The 16,715-nt window shown below is 49.5% G+C and overlaps 1 protein-coding gene across 1 annotated transcript in view; it reads left to right on the top strand.

Moving 5' to 3' along the window:
* The window catches only part of TULP4 (TUB like protein 4), a 1,536,781-nt gene that overhangs the window by 1,043,138 nt on the left and 476,928 nt on the right, over positions 1-16,715 (top strand). Inside the window, exon 8 of the mRNA XM_069607877.1 lies at positions 6,171-6,395. Within this exon, the coding sequence (XP_069463978.1) occupies positions 6,171-6,395 (225 nt within the window). The remainder of the gene's footprint in view (positions 1-6,170; positions 6,396-16,715) is intronic.

Consider the following 16,715-nt stretch of genomic DNA (forward strand, 5'->3'; position numbering starts at 1 on the left):
AAATGTAGAAAATAAATGGAAACCCTCATGCCAAGCATGAATGTTTCTCTTTAGTGCGTAGAAAGACCATTGGCAGCATTGCACAGCCTTTTGCACCTGATTTCAGACAGGAGAAACCAGGCACAGGAAAAAGAGCCACAGATCTGCCGCAGATCAAAGTTCATCCCATTGTAAAACAGTCTGACGGCCATTCCCACGGCATGCCGTCTATCTGCATGTTCTGTGCGAGCTGGTCCACAAACATCCTGACAGCATACTTTTGGAATTTTGTCCTTTTTATGTGTGCAGGACAAACATACTCGGTTCAAAATTTGCTAATCAGGCTCATTGCTAAACCCCCTCACCCTCCTTACCTCATATGTGACGGTCTATTGCTTCCTTGCTATGTTTTTGCTATATAAAACTCCAAATACAAAATGAAGATGGCGTCTGTCAAGACCCTCTCACGGAAGAATGAATTCTGTGTAAAACCTTTTTCCTTGTTGACTGTTCATGCTTGACTGGAGGCTACGACGACGATTGAATGGAATAGAGTACTTCATCTTTAGCTTCATTGCCTTGTTCCTTGGTTTCATCGAAATAAGTTACTACGTGTTGATTTACTTTGTTGGGTTAAAACCAATGGGTATACAAAGATGGGTTGTGGTAAATAGGGGTGAGAAAAGGCAATGGAACCACTTTACATCCTTCAATGCATATGCCCAACAAAAATTAAGTGATGTCTGGAAATGTATAGGTTTCTAGAGCTGAATTGAAAGCTACATTTTGAAACTAGGCAAGAGTTACTAGGCTCACAGGCACTCTTGGATGATCATTTGTGGATCAGATAAAAGAACAGACTGATTTGGTTTTCGTTTGCGGACCATTTTGCTTGTAGGAATGGGGTGCTCGAGATATTCAGACTTGTGGGTACTCCTAACATTGCATTTCGAGATGTACCAAAGTCAATGATTTATCTCCTGTGCTTTATTTTTCAATAATGTGATGGCACATTTCATATATACAATCTTATTGTGTCTGGGGCAGACCGGTCCTTGCGACTGGTTGCTGTAACAATCATTGGAAGAAAAAAATGAAGCAATGTTTGAGTGACAGAACAGCCAACACGTGTTTCGACCAAAAGGGTCTTTATCAAGGCTGTGGCAGTTAGTGAGATGTTATTTTTACAGGGTGGCAATATCACGAGGGACGGAATACCATGATTAGTGCAGAACAAGGTTCAATATTGATAAGAGATGCAGGTTATTGAATTCCAAGGGTCATGGGCATATATTCACACAGTATACAATAAATGTGAACCATTGACAGAGTAGTGAAGCAAAGACGGGAGGGGAGCGAGGGGGGAGAAAACAGGATTAGATAAGTCTGGCATTAGTTCTGCGTTTGGTCAATTTTGGGTGTCCAGATGCAGATACTTTTTAGTAACTAAGGCAAAGCAGATTTACTTGTGGGCCCGGAAAATAGGGTGAAGTATATATGAGACATTGCGCAAATCTGCCTTTTAAGTTATGCCACTACAGGAGTCCTATGGCAGCATTTCAATTTTTAGACTGACTGAAATAGTGCTGTTTCTTGGGGAAAGTGGTGGCATGCAGGATTCTTTTGTGATGGGTGTCACTTGTTGTAGTTACAAGGTGATTTATAACATGAAGTGCCTACCTTCTATTTGGTTTCAGGTAGGTTAATATTGTGGTGGGGTAATTGCAGGGTGCTTAACATCATGGAGTTCCTGCATTTATTTCTATTTGGGTTGATACTGAGGACTGAGGTGAGGTTCTTGGCTGATGAGATCTTCTTACCAAGATGGTGTGACTTGTAAAGTCAACTGCTTAAGAGTGGTCCTTGGGATCGGGGGGTGGAGGAGGCATGAATTACATAGAGTATCCGTGCACAATGATATATCATAGGATAAAAAGATTTAAAGAGAATATTAGGTGAACAGTGTTTATTTCAATTTGACTTATTGATGCAAGTGATGTGATCTGTTCTAACAGGAGGTCTTTTACCCACTCTGTTAATGTTAGTAGTTTGAATATAATAGCAGAGGAAGAGAAGATTAATCTTACCAGATGGGTTATTGTTGGGTAAGTTGTTCGAAGTCTGCAGTTTCCTGCGTTATCAATTTGAGTCTGCTGTAGGTGCAGCCAAGCTTGTATAGTTACTGGAATTCCTAATGTTCTCAAGGTTCCAAGTTCATCTGTGTATTAAGCAGGGTGGTGTCTACTTTTGGGTACTCCTAACATTGTATTTCGAGGCAATCAAAGGATGTGTTCTGCTTCCTCATATCCTCTGTGATGTTGGAGTGCTGTTAAGTGGTCGAGGTGAAAGCCTATTAAACCTAATGTTTCTTTTAAAAGCCCTGGATATGTGGTGGAGTGGCCACTTTGCCCAGGTTCGGGTTAGCTGCATTTGCCGGAGCCAGGAGTGGGCTGGAGTCTTTGGAGCTACCCAGGCATTGCTTTGTTGAGATATGCACTGTGCTGGCAAGGGAAGAAATAGGGGTGCTTGTCACAATGGCGACATACAGCCTTTACTCATCACGGACCAGCCCTGGGAGGGCATTCATGCAACTAGCCAATCTGGCATGTTCCCCAATATGTTTAATGGCAAGTGCACCCATCCGTACTTCATAACACATTGAAAAGAAGAACCATATGCCAGTTTGCCTCATGATTGAACCAATCCATGCAAACAAAACCCCTGTGAAAGGCCTATTTTAGCAAGGTAATTAACTGTCAGGTGTATGCCGAGGAGGCGTCTGCGTTTTGCTGCTGTGTAGCCTGCTTATGTACAGAAGAGCACCATGTGGCAGTTATGTGCATACTTCAATTATCAGCACCTGGAAAGTCGCATTTATTTTTCTAGTGAGACTGGGACGATGGTAAGAAATCACAAATATTGCAAACCCCAAAAAGCGTAAAAGGCATTTGTTAAACATCCATAGGACAAAAAAGACATTTTTACCCTCTGCATTTGCAAAATCACACCCAGTGGCAATGCCAATACTTGATGTAGGTTTGCCACTAAAGAGAATTTCCAATGGTTCCGATTCAGAATTGCTGCCAGATTGCCATGCTCCCTCTTTGCTATGCAGCCTTATTTATGTTTTAATTTCTCTGACCATCAATTACAATACATGCTGTTGGAGTCATACCTGTCATTTGGATTAGACACAGATGCTTTCTCCCTGTAAATTGTACAATTTTCACACAGAATGATTTAAGAAAGATTGAGTGGATGGGCAATGGTTTGAAATTGTGCCATACACACATGCATGCATTGTTCTATGTTGGAGAAACTTGTTCAGAACAAACACTCACAAGTAATATCACAAACTACTTTAGTTAAGGTATGCATACCACAGCATGACTAGCCATCTCTACCAGAAAAACATCACTAAAAAGAATTACATTATTTTGCATAAAACATTAATATGTTCTCCTGTAGTATAATGCACAGACTCATTCAATGTATTGCATAGTTACATGGCCCACTCAAAGTTGCTCAAACACTGTAACAATTAACACTTTGCCAACAATATGTCACTCCTCTTCTTGGGCCAGTAGGCTGCCTACTGAGAAGTGTTCAGGTAGATCCTAAAGCTACGGTATCAGCAAAATGTTTGCGATTATGAGTTTTTCATTAAATGAAACCACATTGGCATTTAAGTTTTACAGGTTTCCATCTTTTGATTGAGCCAATTTAAAATAATATAGCTCCTCATGCAAAGATATTTGCAATAGAGCACTATTGTTCCACACTCATAACTGCATTTCTGCGGCCTCTTACAACGCGGCTAAACTCTATCTGCAAGCAGCTGGCCAATCCCGCTGCAGCCTTCACCTCTCCTGTTCCCTCCCACGCAAGAGCTCTGTACGGCTCTGGCTTCTCACGTCACCACTAAAACTCAGGACCTCCTGTTCTCTTTCGCTTTCTCTTTCTCTCTTCCTTTTTTTCTCTTTCTTTCTTTTCCTCCTCCTCCTCCTCCACAGGTCCTCTTGGCCGCCTCTCCTTCTCCTCTTTCTTTTTCCTCCTTCTCCCTGACAACACCCGATGATGTTTCTAGACAAATCTGATCTGTGAACGTGTCGTCCAAACAGGCCACTAGCCCCTGCTCTTCCAGAACTATTGAGGACACCATTGCCACCCTCGCTCCAGCGTTGGCCGATTTCTGCAACCACTCCTTTGCCAATGCATCTTTCCCCTCTCTACTCAAGCACTTCCTGGTGCACCCCCTCCTAAAAAAAAAGCCTTCTGCCGATCCTACCTGTCTGGCAAACTATCGCCGGATTACTATCACTCTTTTCTTGGGCAAACTCCTGGAAAAGCTGGCCATCTCCCAGCTTACTCTCCACACTGAATCTGTTGGTTGTCTCCATGAGCATCAGTCTGGCTTCAGAGCAGCCAGAGCATGGAAGCTGCTCTCCTGAACACCTGTGAAGATCTGCTCTCTAATATTGACTCCACCTCTCCCTCTATCCTCCTCCTCCTTGACCTTTCTTCTGCTTTTGATATGGGCAATCACGCCACCCTGATCTGTCGACTCCGCGAGAACCTGGGCATCACGGATCAGGCCCTGGTGTGGCAGACTTCCTTCCTCCTGGACCAACCCTCCCAGGTCCAACTTGGGTCCTTTCTCTCCACATATGGTGTCCCCCTGGGCTCTATCCTCTCTCCCTGGCTCTTCAATATCTATATGGCCCCTTTGGCCCACCTGATCTCCACCTTCTCATCTAACTTTCAGTGTTATGCGGATGACACTCTGCTATATTCTAGGCTTCCCTTAGCCTCCTCTCCTTCACTTATTCCTGACTGTCTATCCATGATTCTGGAGTGGTGTGCCTCCAATGATCTCTGCCTTAATGCCAGTAAGACTAAGATCCTTCTCATTGGGACCCCTGCTCCTGTTTTACCTCTCACTGCGGCCGCCCTCCTAGGCCCTCTACCATCGCGTTCCTGTGAGGCAAAAAGCCTTTGTGTCATCTTCGACTCTGCTCTCTCCTTCTCGTCTCACATCACAGACCTTGCCAAGATGGCCCACTTCCAGCTGCATCCCCTCAGAGATATTCTACCTTTTCTCACCTCCCCCCAGAAGGTCACTGTCTCTAGAGTCCTGGTTCTCTCCAGGCTGGACTACTGCAACAGCCTCTTTCTCAATCTACCTATCTCTATTCTTCGCCCCCTGCAACCTATCCAGAACAGGACTGCAAGACTTATCCTTGGCCTCAAGCCCAAGGACTGCATCACTCTAGCCCTGGAATCTCTCCACTGGCTCCCAGTGGCTGCAAGAATCAAGTTCAAGACCCTATGCATCGGCCACAAGGCCTTCTGGGGTCGCAGCCCTAACTATATCCATCTCACTCTGCCTAAATGCCTTCCTACTAGAGACCTTTGCTCAGCTACCTTTAACTCGCAGGTTCAGACACTTCTCCAAGCAGAGAGTGGGGGGTCGATCTCTCTCCTCTGCAAGTGCCTTCCTCTGGAACGGCATCCCTGCCCCTCTTAGACTTAAGCCAGACTACCTGAAGTTCCAGAAGAGGTAAAAGACGTTCCTTTTCTCTTCAGCCTTCTCTCTCTCTCGCTTACTTGCTAACTCACCTGTCTGCTGCGCTGACTGGTTGCTTGGTACCCTAAGAGTCTCACCGGGTACCAGGCTCCTCCATGACCAGTCTTCATTGTACTGCCCCCACAGCCCCCTCTGCCTCCTTGCACATACCCAGAGCCATGCTTCCCTGATCACACTCCCCCCTACCCTTTCCCCCACACTCCCCCCCTCCCTTCCCCTTATCGCTGTTGCACTTGCACAATCCGAGTGCCACAAGGCCTAATAGGATGGTTTCTTTCCTCTTATCTCCCCTTCCTTGTCTTGTGGTGTCTAGAAACACTTGTGTATAGGCGCGTTATGAATACAAAATCATATCATATCATGTAATGTTAGACGTTCAAAAGGTGTACACAGACATAAATAACTCTGAGGAAGAGATTAGCTTTAGGGAGTGGAATCATTCTTATTTTCAAAACATGTCATCTAGCAAAGACCAGTTGTAGAACAATCAAGTGAAGGATTGACACAAGGACAATTTATTTTATGAAGTTGTTTTACTGTTTGAGCAATGTAATGCTGGCAGAACTGTGTGGTTCTAACTTTGTTCTCCTTTGTACCTCCACAGCGTCCCATCACTTCTATTTGCTGGGGTCACAGGGACTCCCGTCTGTTTCTGGCCTCTGGGCCTGCCCTCTATGTTGTTCGTGTAGAGCACAGGATCTCCAATCTGCAGCTTCTATGCCAGCAAGCCATTGCCAGCTGCCTGAGGGAGGACAAGGACATCGGAAAACTAATTCTGCCTCCTCGGCTGTGTTCATACCTCACAACTGCCTTTATATCAACGATTAAGGTAAAAAGGAATTGGTCTCTGCTTAAGCTGTTGTTTCATGTATTTTATAGAAATGCTTGTGGTCCCCAAATGCTGCATTAGTAAACTACTTCTAATCTTGGATTAAGTAGTTCATTAACCATTAGGGTCAGATTAAATGTTGGGAGGTGCAATGCTGGCCACTAGCCCAACTGAGCATTTCAAGGGGCATTAAGGAGTGCTGAGGGTACCTGGTGGCCAGCATTGACCCTCCCACAAGGGTGCTATGTTTCTTAGCACCAGTCTGGATGTGTGCTCCTTTGAGTGAGTGAGACTGTGGCTTCCACACAGTGCTGCGTTGCTATGACAATTGATGGCTGAAGAACGAACTGTGACAATGTCCCCCACCTGACCCTTTGTGACTATGTGGGGCTGACTCAGGGGGCGGAATCCACCACTTGTTACCAGATGGGGTGGTATGGGGAGAATCCCATCGTCTTCCCCACAACCAGTGGGATGGCTGGCAGGGGAACAGAGATCATTTTGTCAGATTGAAAGGCTCATCAAACACAGATCCACAATATCATCATTACTGTTCTCATAATGGAGTACATGAAGTTCCATGCAGAAACATGTTCAACCTATCCATCTTGAAAGAGTGAGCAGACGCAGAGAAAAGCAACGTCTTGCTGGATCTGCTTACCAGCCTCTGTGTGTGCTCTTCAGAGCAATGTGCAAACATGCAAAAACAAACATGGCGGACCCGCTTTTTGTAGGCTCTGCCCACCAGACCCAAAAATGTCAGGAAAACCTACACTTTTGCAACATAGACATGCACACCTCAGCAAATAACCTAACTGAAACAATACAGAGACTCTGGTGCAGGAGGTTTTATCAGACCTGGGCCAGACAGAGGGGACAGATGAGTACGAAAGGTATATGGAAGTTTGGAGCAGCATGCCGGGGGGAGTGAGGAAAGAGGTGAACATCAAGGAGGAAAGGGAGAAACAAAAGTGGTTGGAGGGGTGACCATCAAAAATAAGCTGGAGAGATAGAAAAGGTTGAAGAGATTAGAAGTCAGAAAGAGGTGGGAAAAGCACAGAGGGGGTGAGAGGAGGAAAGCAACTAGAATGAGGAAGAGAAGTAGAAAGCAGAGGCATTTGCAGGAGAGAAGATGGAGTAGAATTTAGTAGAGGACAACGACTGGAAGTCCTTTGGAGCTGTAAGGAGTGTAGCGGACAACACACTTGTAATTATTATTTAATCGTAGTTGACGAGAAGCGAGATGCACATGGCAGAATGTTGAAAAGGCCAAAGTGCCAGAAGCCAGGTATAGTGAGAGACCCATAGGCCCAGGTGGACATTGGCTTGGTGAGGGAGGGCAGTAAGGTTGGCTTGGACTGCCCTAGGTGCAGATCCCCGGGGTAGAGAGGTGAGGCTGTACTCAAGCAAGTACCTAGAAACCCTCTTGACACACCTCACTTCTCTGGGCGATGCGGTGGAAGCTGCTCAAGACTTTCCCAAATTACAGCAGGAGCGCTGGTAATACATTGTCAATACTACATGACCCACTGGAGAGGACATGCATCCTCCTGGATAATGCTTGTTGGAGCAACTCTTTGTCACATATTGGGGAAAGACTGTTAAAGGATCCTTTTGACATCGAGCAACTTTGTTTTTCCATTCTGCCCCTTTAAACAGTTTGAACTGAATAAATGGGTTATGTCCTCTGTGGAGTCCACTTAGCTTTGCAAAAGAAGCCACACTGAGTGGAATAAGTGTGATGGAGGCCACTGTGCAATGTAAGGGTGCAGAAGTATGAGACAGACACAGTGGTGATATATTTTTGGGCAAAGACTTGTATTAACACAAAAGGTTGGAAAATGCTTCTCTATCCCTAAATACTATGAGGGGTTTCCCTGCCTCAGAGTAAACTAATAAAAATGTCAGGAAGTCCTAAAGCAAAAAGTCTGTCAACGTTGTGTCAAAAACCTACTTCTGTCCCTCACACTTACATTTTTAGATAACTGTGCAAGGGTTTTCTTTGATAAACGAAACAATGGGCCGCATTACGAGTTTGGAGGTAAGTAACTGTCCTTACCGGCATGGAGCAAATACCGTGTCCATGTAGTAAAGAGCCCGCTAATAGAGGGCTATTAAGAGTACGCGTGCACGAGCTTTGCGCCATGCTGGTAACGACATTACCGGCATGCCGTTAAAGTCCCAAAAATGGACCTTAGCGGCATCATGGAAAGCGCAGACAGCACTAGCGGCATCACTTGAATCGGCATTAGCGGTGACCGTAAATAAGCAGAACCGGAAGTAGTGTCATCGCACAGGAACGGAAAAGAGCACGGCAGCCATCTTTAAAAACACAATCCATTGCCATTCTCAGCACACAGGACCTGGAGCATATTGCTGAGTACATACATCAACCGCCCACAACTATATCATGCCCAAGGCAGTTAAAAAAGGCGCCTCCCGCCAGTGCAAGGAGCGCTTTAATGAGGATGAACTCACCATGCTGGCTGAGAACCTGGCTGACAATGCCGAGGTGGTATTTGCAAACAGCCTCAAGCGAGAGGCAGTGATCAAGAAAAAGGAAATCTGGGAACTTGTCGCCCAAAGAGTCAGCGCGGTAGACAACACCCCCGCACAACAAAGGATGTTCGAAAGAGATGGGATGACCTGCACCTTCGAGTCAGGAACATCCTGTCTGCAAACAGAAGCCAGGCCATGGCCACTGGTGGAGGACGTAGCTCACCAATAAAGTAAGCAGGTGGTAGGAGATCTGTGCCAGCACGATTGGCATAGAGGCCATCGAAGGTGTGGGCGAAATGGAGCGTGGCGCCACCTCATCGGCGGAAGGAGGTGAGTGTCCTAAGAAAACACTGTAATGCAAAGTCTGATGATAGTCCACCAATTTGTCTGTCTAAAGAGGCAAGGCATAGGCCAATACATACACATTCCCAGCCTAGTTGTCGTCCGCAGCACAGACAAATGCACATGCATGCAGCATGGCAATGCCATACCTGACACACACCACACAAATATGAAAATGGCATAAGTCACACTGCACGCAGGCCACAACAGAAATGCATGTCACATAGCATACGCCCGCCCCAACATGAGTGACCCTGACGGATGCCTGCATGATCCACCCATATAGCAAGCAACGTGATCATCAAAACTCCACTGCCTATTCCCCTTTAATGTGAAGATGAGCAATAATACAAATGTATGCATGATGCTTGGCAAACCATCACTCATGCCGTTCCTCTCTTGGTCCCCCACAGGCTCAGATCCTGACAGCGAGGCTCGGGACTCACCCCCACAGGTGACTACACCTCGGAAGAGGGCCAGGGATGAAGGCCACAGACCTTCCACTTCTAAAGCCCCACACAAACCACAACAGGCACCGAAGACCAAAACAGCCCAGGATGCCATGGCACTGGTGCTGCCAAGGCCCATCACCACAGTACCCACAACACCTGTGACACCTGCACAGGAGACAGTCGAAGGGGCACCATCTGCAGAGAACAGCTCTGTTGGGGAGGCGGCAGCAACGGCACCCCTGACAGATGACGACATGCAGGGACAGGTGTGTGTGCCTGTCGAGGACGACTCCTCCGACCTACCTGCTACACCAAGTCCGGCCCCATCCCCCAGGTCACACCTGTCAACTCCTACCACAACACCATCCCGGAGCAGTCTTGGGGGTGGGGGGGTCCATACAAGGGAGCATGAGTCCCATAGAGGACCCAAATGTATTATCCCATTTCACACATGCACCCTCCACCTCCACTGGTGTACAGGCGGGGGTGCAGCAGGCAGGACACGCTGCACAGCGCCAGGAGGAGCTCACTGCCCTGGTGAGACAGTTTGTCACAGACAGTGCCCAAGCAAGGCAGGAGGGGCGGGACAACACTGCCTCCCTGAGGCAGGTCATCGTGGAAAGCACCAATAGATTGTGCAAGGAGGTGTCTGCCCTGAGGCAGGTCCTCACCCGCATTGCAGATTCGATGGAGGCTGAGCGTCCAGCCCCCAGAATGGAGCAGGCGTGCACCCCATCTTCGTCAAACTCCAACCAAACCAGCCCCCTATGCAGGTTGGCGCGCACCCTGCGCCGCTCGGACATGCCGCCACCAGGTGCTGGGAGTGGCAGGATGTAGACGGGGCAGCCTGATGAAGGCAGTAGACACTGACACATTAAGCTTTTGCTTGGACCCCATGTGTGGAGGAGTTGTGGTGGGAGGAGGGGAGTGGGCTCAGGGTGTGTGGGCGAATTGTGGGGGGAGGGGGAAGGGTGGAGGGTGCGTGGGGGAGTTGTGGGAGGAGGGGGAGGTGGTTGAGGGTGTGTAGGGGAGTTGTGGGTGGAGGGGGACAGGGTGTGTGGGGGAGTTGTGGGGGGAGGGGGAGTGGGACAGGGTGTGTGGGGGAGTTGTGGGGAGAGGGGTTAGAAGGAGGGGGGAGAGGGTGTGTGAGGTGGAGGGTTTGAGCATGTTAATCTTATTTGGACAGTTAAATACACCCGTTGTGTGAAAGAAAAATCTTGAGTGGACATTCCTTATTGCATATGTGTCATTTATTCATATACAGTGCATAGTGTACATGTACTTCTACACCCAGTGCCCTCTGTCCGACTTTCATGTCAACCTCTGCACCCATGTGTGTTAGAGATATTGTACAATCACTGACTGACGCACAGCACGTCCCTCCTGTGCATCGGCACTGGGATGATGTGCACCCACATCTTCTTCATCCCCTTCATCTTCACCAGATGGTTGCAGTTCAATGTCAGGAGGCAGGGGCATGTTCCGTTGGATACACATGTTATACAGCATAACACATGCCATGATGATCTTGGCCACCTTCTCATGCCTGTAGAGGAGTGTCCCACCCGACCGGCTAAGGCAGCAAAACCGTACCTTCAACAGGCCAAAGGTCTGCTCGATGACCACATGGGTATGGGTATGGATTGTAGGTTTCGGACAGGGGTGAGGAGCCACGGCTTCAAGGGATAGCCACTATCACCTGCATGAGACAATAAAAGGTATATGTTAGTCAATTCATGATGGACAGCTGTACTAGTCACACATGCCTGCCGATTATTGTTGGTCACATGCCCCTGGTTGTATGCACACAATTTTAATTCCCTCAATGTGTTCTGTGCCATGGACTTATGGTGTGGGTTGCATCTCCAAGATGATACACGGTGTACACTGCCTTGATGTTGCTCATGCATACCGCTGTGTTTGTGTCAAATTTGTAATGTGTTGTGTCTGTATGATTTTCTAACTGGAAGCGTTGTCAGTAGCCTCTGCAATATTAGGCATTCTGCGCTGATTATTACAATGGTGACATGCTGCACTTCGGTGGTGGTGGCGGCCCTGTGACAAGCAGGTCGATTCCCTTGGTGTTTTTGTTCAGTGCACTCCCATGAATGCGTGTCCTGTGTTGTGATTTGCTGCAGACATTTACATATTTACATAGTGAATATTCCCAGCATGTTGCTGGATTGTGTTACAGAGGGTGAGGTACGATGATGGGTGGTGGACGTGTTGTGGGATGTGGGGTGCTTTTAAGTTTGACATGTTGTGATAGGTGTCCAGCTTACTTCATTGCTATGGGATTTGGTTGTCATGTTCAGTTTGGGATGCTTTGGGGCACAGTGTTTTGTGATGTGCACATCGTGCTGTCACATCACCAATGACACCATGGTGGTGTGTGCATCTAGCCCCCCATTTCACTGCCATGTACCTGTCATGCAACTTACCAAGCAGCCAGGCACGTCGTCCTGCATGTCGCTCCATGTAGCGTGGTAGCGTAGAGTTCCGCAGGACTATTGAGTCATATGTTGATCCAGGATATCGGGTACAACAATGTGTAATGATCTTGCTAGCGTCACATACCATCTGCACATTGATGAAATGGTATTGGTTGCGGTACACCCCCTCCATGGCATGCGGGACCACCAACTCCACGTGGGTGCAGTCGAGGGCACCTATACAATTTGGCATGCCTGCCAGTGCATGGAAGGCAACATTTGTGTCACAAATCTACTGGGGAGTCCGTGGTAGGCATATATAGTCCCTTGTGCACTTGGTTCAGCATGCAAGAAAATAAGGGTTGTGATATGACATGCATGTGCCCCACTGTGCTGGTAGGTGCCTGTGGCAAGGAAGTGGAGCACCGACACTACCTTCAGTAGAGGGGGGATGGCGGTGCGTATTTCAATGAGGCTGACAATTTGGTTGTGTATCATGTCCACGATGGTGGTGATGGTGTCCCGGTCCAGACGGTACAGGGTGTGGATCTGCTCGGGGGTTAGGTTGAATGGACTGGCTCTGATGCGAGGGATTGGGGGCTGCCTGCGTGGTACCATTGACTGCACTGGTGGGGCATGCTGAGCCTGTCTCACCCTTCTTGTCCTCCTGTGTCTCCTCTGTGGTGCCTGCTGTTGTTTTTGCTGGTGTAGCAATGCAAGCATGTCCTCCATCCCCAGTATTTCTACTACTAGTGGAATCATTTTGGTGTGGGAAGGGGTGTGGTGTGTGGGTGTGCTCCTTTTGTGCTGGCCCAGACTCCATTGCCTCCACCTGTGCTGATTGTGTGTGCCTGTGGCAGTTGGGAACACTGCACATAGCAGTTTACGGGTGCTTCGCGATGCCGGTATTGCCGGCATGCCGGAATCCCCTATTAGCGCCTTCATGATGCCGGTATTTGCATGTCTACCTGACTTGTGATGTCCTCCTGTTAGCGACATCCCAGTATTGCCGGCCTGAAGGCCTGCGTGCCAGTGCCCTTGCCGCTATTAGAGGCACTGTTATTAGCGGTGCCTCTAATACCGAGTCGGAATAGCCCGGAGCAGTATGCAATGCCGGTAATCCTTTACCGGCATCGTTTTTCCATTACCTCCAACCTCGTAATAACCCCCAATGTTCTTAATGTTCTCAATGAACATAAAAGTTCCCAAATGAGCTGGTAGTAAGGTGATGAAATGAAATGTTCCAAAATCATAAAGTTACATACTCTTACGTCCCGTCCCCTTTCCTCCATACTGTATGGGTGTCCCTTCCAAGGGACGGGAGACAGAACCTTTTTCACCCGAAAAAACCTTCTTCCCCTTTAAATTTAGAGGCGCGCAGGGGTGCAGCCCAGGGAGCATACGCTGCCCTGACTCTGCCCTCCGGCGCCACTCCCCAGTCCCCTTTTCCGCGTCGACGCGAACGGGCCGAATTCACCTGCGCTCATGGGTTTGGCATGTTATTCCACACGCGGATACTTCTTCTCTTTGTCTTTTTCTGTCTTCTTTATCATTCAGGTACTTGGTACTCAGGCATCATGCTCCTCCCCGGCACATGTCGACTTCTACAGGATTCAGCAGGTGTGAATCCTGCAACGGGCTCTTCCCAACTTCAGACCCCCACACCCTCTGCCTACGTTGCCTTTACCCAGACCACGGTTGGCAATCAAGTTCAGCGCTGGAAAACAGACTAGCCAGGTGGATGGAGCTCTTCCATAGGTCACCTCCAGAGCATCTCAAGAACTTTGTGAAGCATCGAACCAGGCCCAAGGTAGGGCCGATATTCCATCGCACCCTGCAAGGGAGACTCCTTCCCAGGGACTCTCCCGTGCGGGAGGGACCGGTCAGGTCCTTCTACCAGCACGTACAACGAGGCTGCTTCAGCTCGGGTCGAGGGATCCTCGGATCCTACTGGTTGCAGTGTTGGAGGGACTGGAAGGTTCTGTTACCGGGTCTCCAACCTAGGGGCTCCGCCCTTTTACTGGCACCATGGCCGAGGGGCTACACCCTAATAATGGCAAAGCATCCGAGGGGGCGCCTAAACGCAGCTCTACCGACCCCTGGGTCGAGAGTGTCGCACCTACCGGGCCTAGGCCCGAGGAGCAGGGTAGGCCTCGTGATCCACATGCAAGAGTATTGGAGGAGGCCGGGCAACATGTCTCAAAACGCGTGGCAGGCAGCTCGACAAAATGGCCACCACACCAGAAAGGGGCACCCGTCCGACGCCATTCCAGGAATTCGGCCAAGAACAAATGTCAAGACTGGCCTCAACCAGGTACGTGGCCTACAGTCTAACCCTCATTTGCGCAGGGCAGATTTCCTTTGCGTCCATATGGACAAGGTAGGCAGCAGCTCCAGCAGCTCCCCGCTACCCTTCTGCACTCCCTCCCACCTCTTAGGCCAGTGAGTTCCTCGGCCTCATGAAGTCACCTCAGATTGGGGTTAAAGATGCCATCAGGGAAGTCCTCCCTGCAATGCTAGTGGCACCACAGATGCCTCCGCCGACGCCCCAGGCCCTGGCGCAGCCACCTCCTCGGGCTCCATACCAGCCTCCGGCCATGGGCTCTGTATCCCAGCCTCCGGCACCAACTACTCCTCCTCCTCCACAGGATGCTCCAGATCCGCAGGATATGGATGAGTAGGAGGATCCAGACACGCCATCCTCTGCCAGGGCCTTCCATGAACGTATTGCTGGTCTGGCCGACTACCTGCACCTCCCTGAGGGCGAGCAGCCGGCAGAGGGGGTTCTGGCTGAAGTCCTCACGCGACACCCCTCTGCCAAATCGGGGATTCCTATGCAGACTGATGTAGTCTCCCTGTCCTTTCAGGGCTGGCTCAAACCCCACTCGGCCCAGCCGGTCAATCGACGCCTGGACGCCAAGTACAGGCAGGTGGAGGGGGATGCACACTTGCTTTCGGCCCATCCTCAGCCCCACTCTTCGGTGATCGCTGCGGCATCACTATACTCCAAGCCCCAGTCGTCCTCAGCTTCTTCCTCACCGCTGCTGCTAGGCAAGGAGGAGAAGATCTTGGAGGCGTATGGCAAGAAACACTATTCCAACGCCTCTTTACATCTATGTCAAGCCAACGCCGATGCCATGCTGGCAGCCGCCAACCAAAGGTTATGGCAGGAAATTGCAGACTTCCTCCCGGAACTCCCCACCCATAGCCAATCACGCTTTAAGGCGGGGCTAGCTGAAGCCAAGCTGGTGGCACACAACCTCATGGAATCTGCAGTGGCTCATATTGATACCTCGGGCTGTGCCATCTGTATTGCCACAGACATGAGAAGAACAGCCTGGCTCTGGGCAACAAAATTCAACCCGGATGTCCCGGATACTAGATCTACTGTTCGAGGGAGTGGACCTCTTCCGCTCCTCACGGACGAAGAGCTGGACAAGAAGAAAAACTGCTCACAATCAGCTAAGTCTTTATCCATCCTTACAAAGACCACGCCCGAATCGTACACCCAATCTCAGCAGCGCTTGGAGAGGGGTTGTGCATATGGAGTGTTCTGCGGCTTCCAGAAACCCAGATCCAGTCAGCCGCACCGCTCGCCATCTTAGAGCCGGCGCAAGCAACAAAAAAAAGGGGGTGGGGTGCTAAGGGCGTTTTCCAGTCCCCCTCCTCAGCGACAGCCACCGATGGAAAGAAGGCATGACACGCCCCTTCGGGTCCACGTGTCTCCGGTGGGGGGCAGGCTTTCTCTCCATGCACATTTCTGGTGCCAGAATTTGACGGACCCCTGGATCCTATCCGTAGTATCAACGGGGTGCTGCCTTCCTATCCCATCCTCTCCCCCACAGGTTGGTACAGCAACTCTTTTGGCAGAGATACGGTCGCTCGCAGAGAGCCAGGCAGTGGAGGAAGTCCCAGTCTCCCTGCAAGGCTTTGGCTTTCGCCATTCAGAAGAAGAACCAGGCGGGCCTGAGAGTTGTGCTGGACCTTTCCACCCTCAACCTCTCCTTACCCCTGCAAAAATTCAAGATGGTTACGCCAGCTTTTATAGCGGAGACATTGGACAAGGGAGACTGAATGTGCTCCCTGGATCTGAAGGACACGTACCCATACGTCCTGATTTGGCAGCCCCATCATTCTTTCCTATGGTTCAGGATCATGGGCTACCATTTTCAGTACAAGGTCCTTCCTTTTGGCCTCAACTCAGTCCCCAGGGTCTTTACCAGACTCATGAATGCCGTGGCGACCCCCCTCAGAGAGCAGGGCCTCCACATCTACTCATACCTCAACGACTGGCTCGTCAGGGCTACATCTCCGGAAGCGTTTCACCACTCTTCCCATGCCATTATGAACACACTGCACGATCTGGGCTTCTCGCTAAATCTCAAGAATTTGCAGCTGCAGCCTACGCAGACTCTGACATTCCTGGGCCTCATCTGGGACACCTGCTCCGAGAAGGTATTTTGTCGGAGGACAAAATCTCGGCCATCGAGGGCCACCGCCCACTTCCTCAGCAGAGAAGTGACCTCGGCATGGTGGTACCAACATTTCCTGGGTCTTCTGGCGGCGGTTTTATTAGCCGTACCGCACACCAGACT

The sequence above is a fragment of the Ambystoma mexicanum genome, chromosome 4q (genome assembly GCF_040938575.1).
Source record: "Ambystoma mexicanum isolate Mex_15411 chromosome 4q, UKY_AmexF1_1, whole genome shotgun sequence".
Lineage (NCBI taxonomy): Eukaryota > Metazoa > Chordata > Amphibia > Caudata > Ambystomatidae > Ambystoma > Ambystoma mexicanum.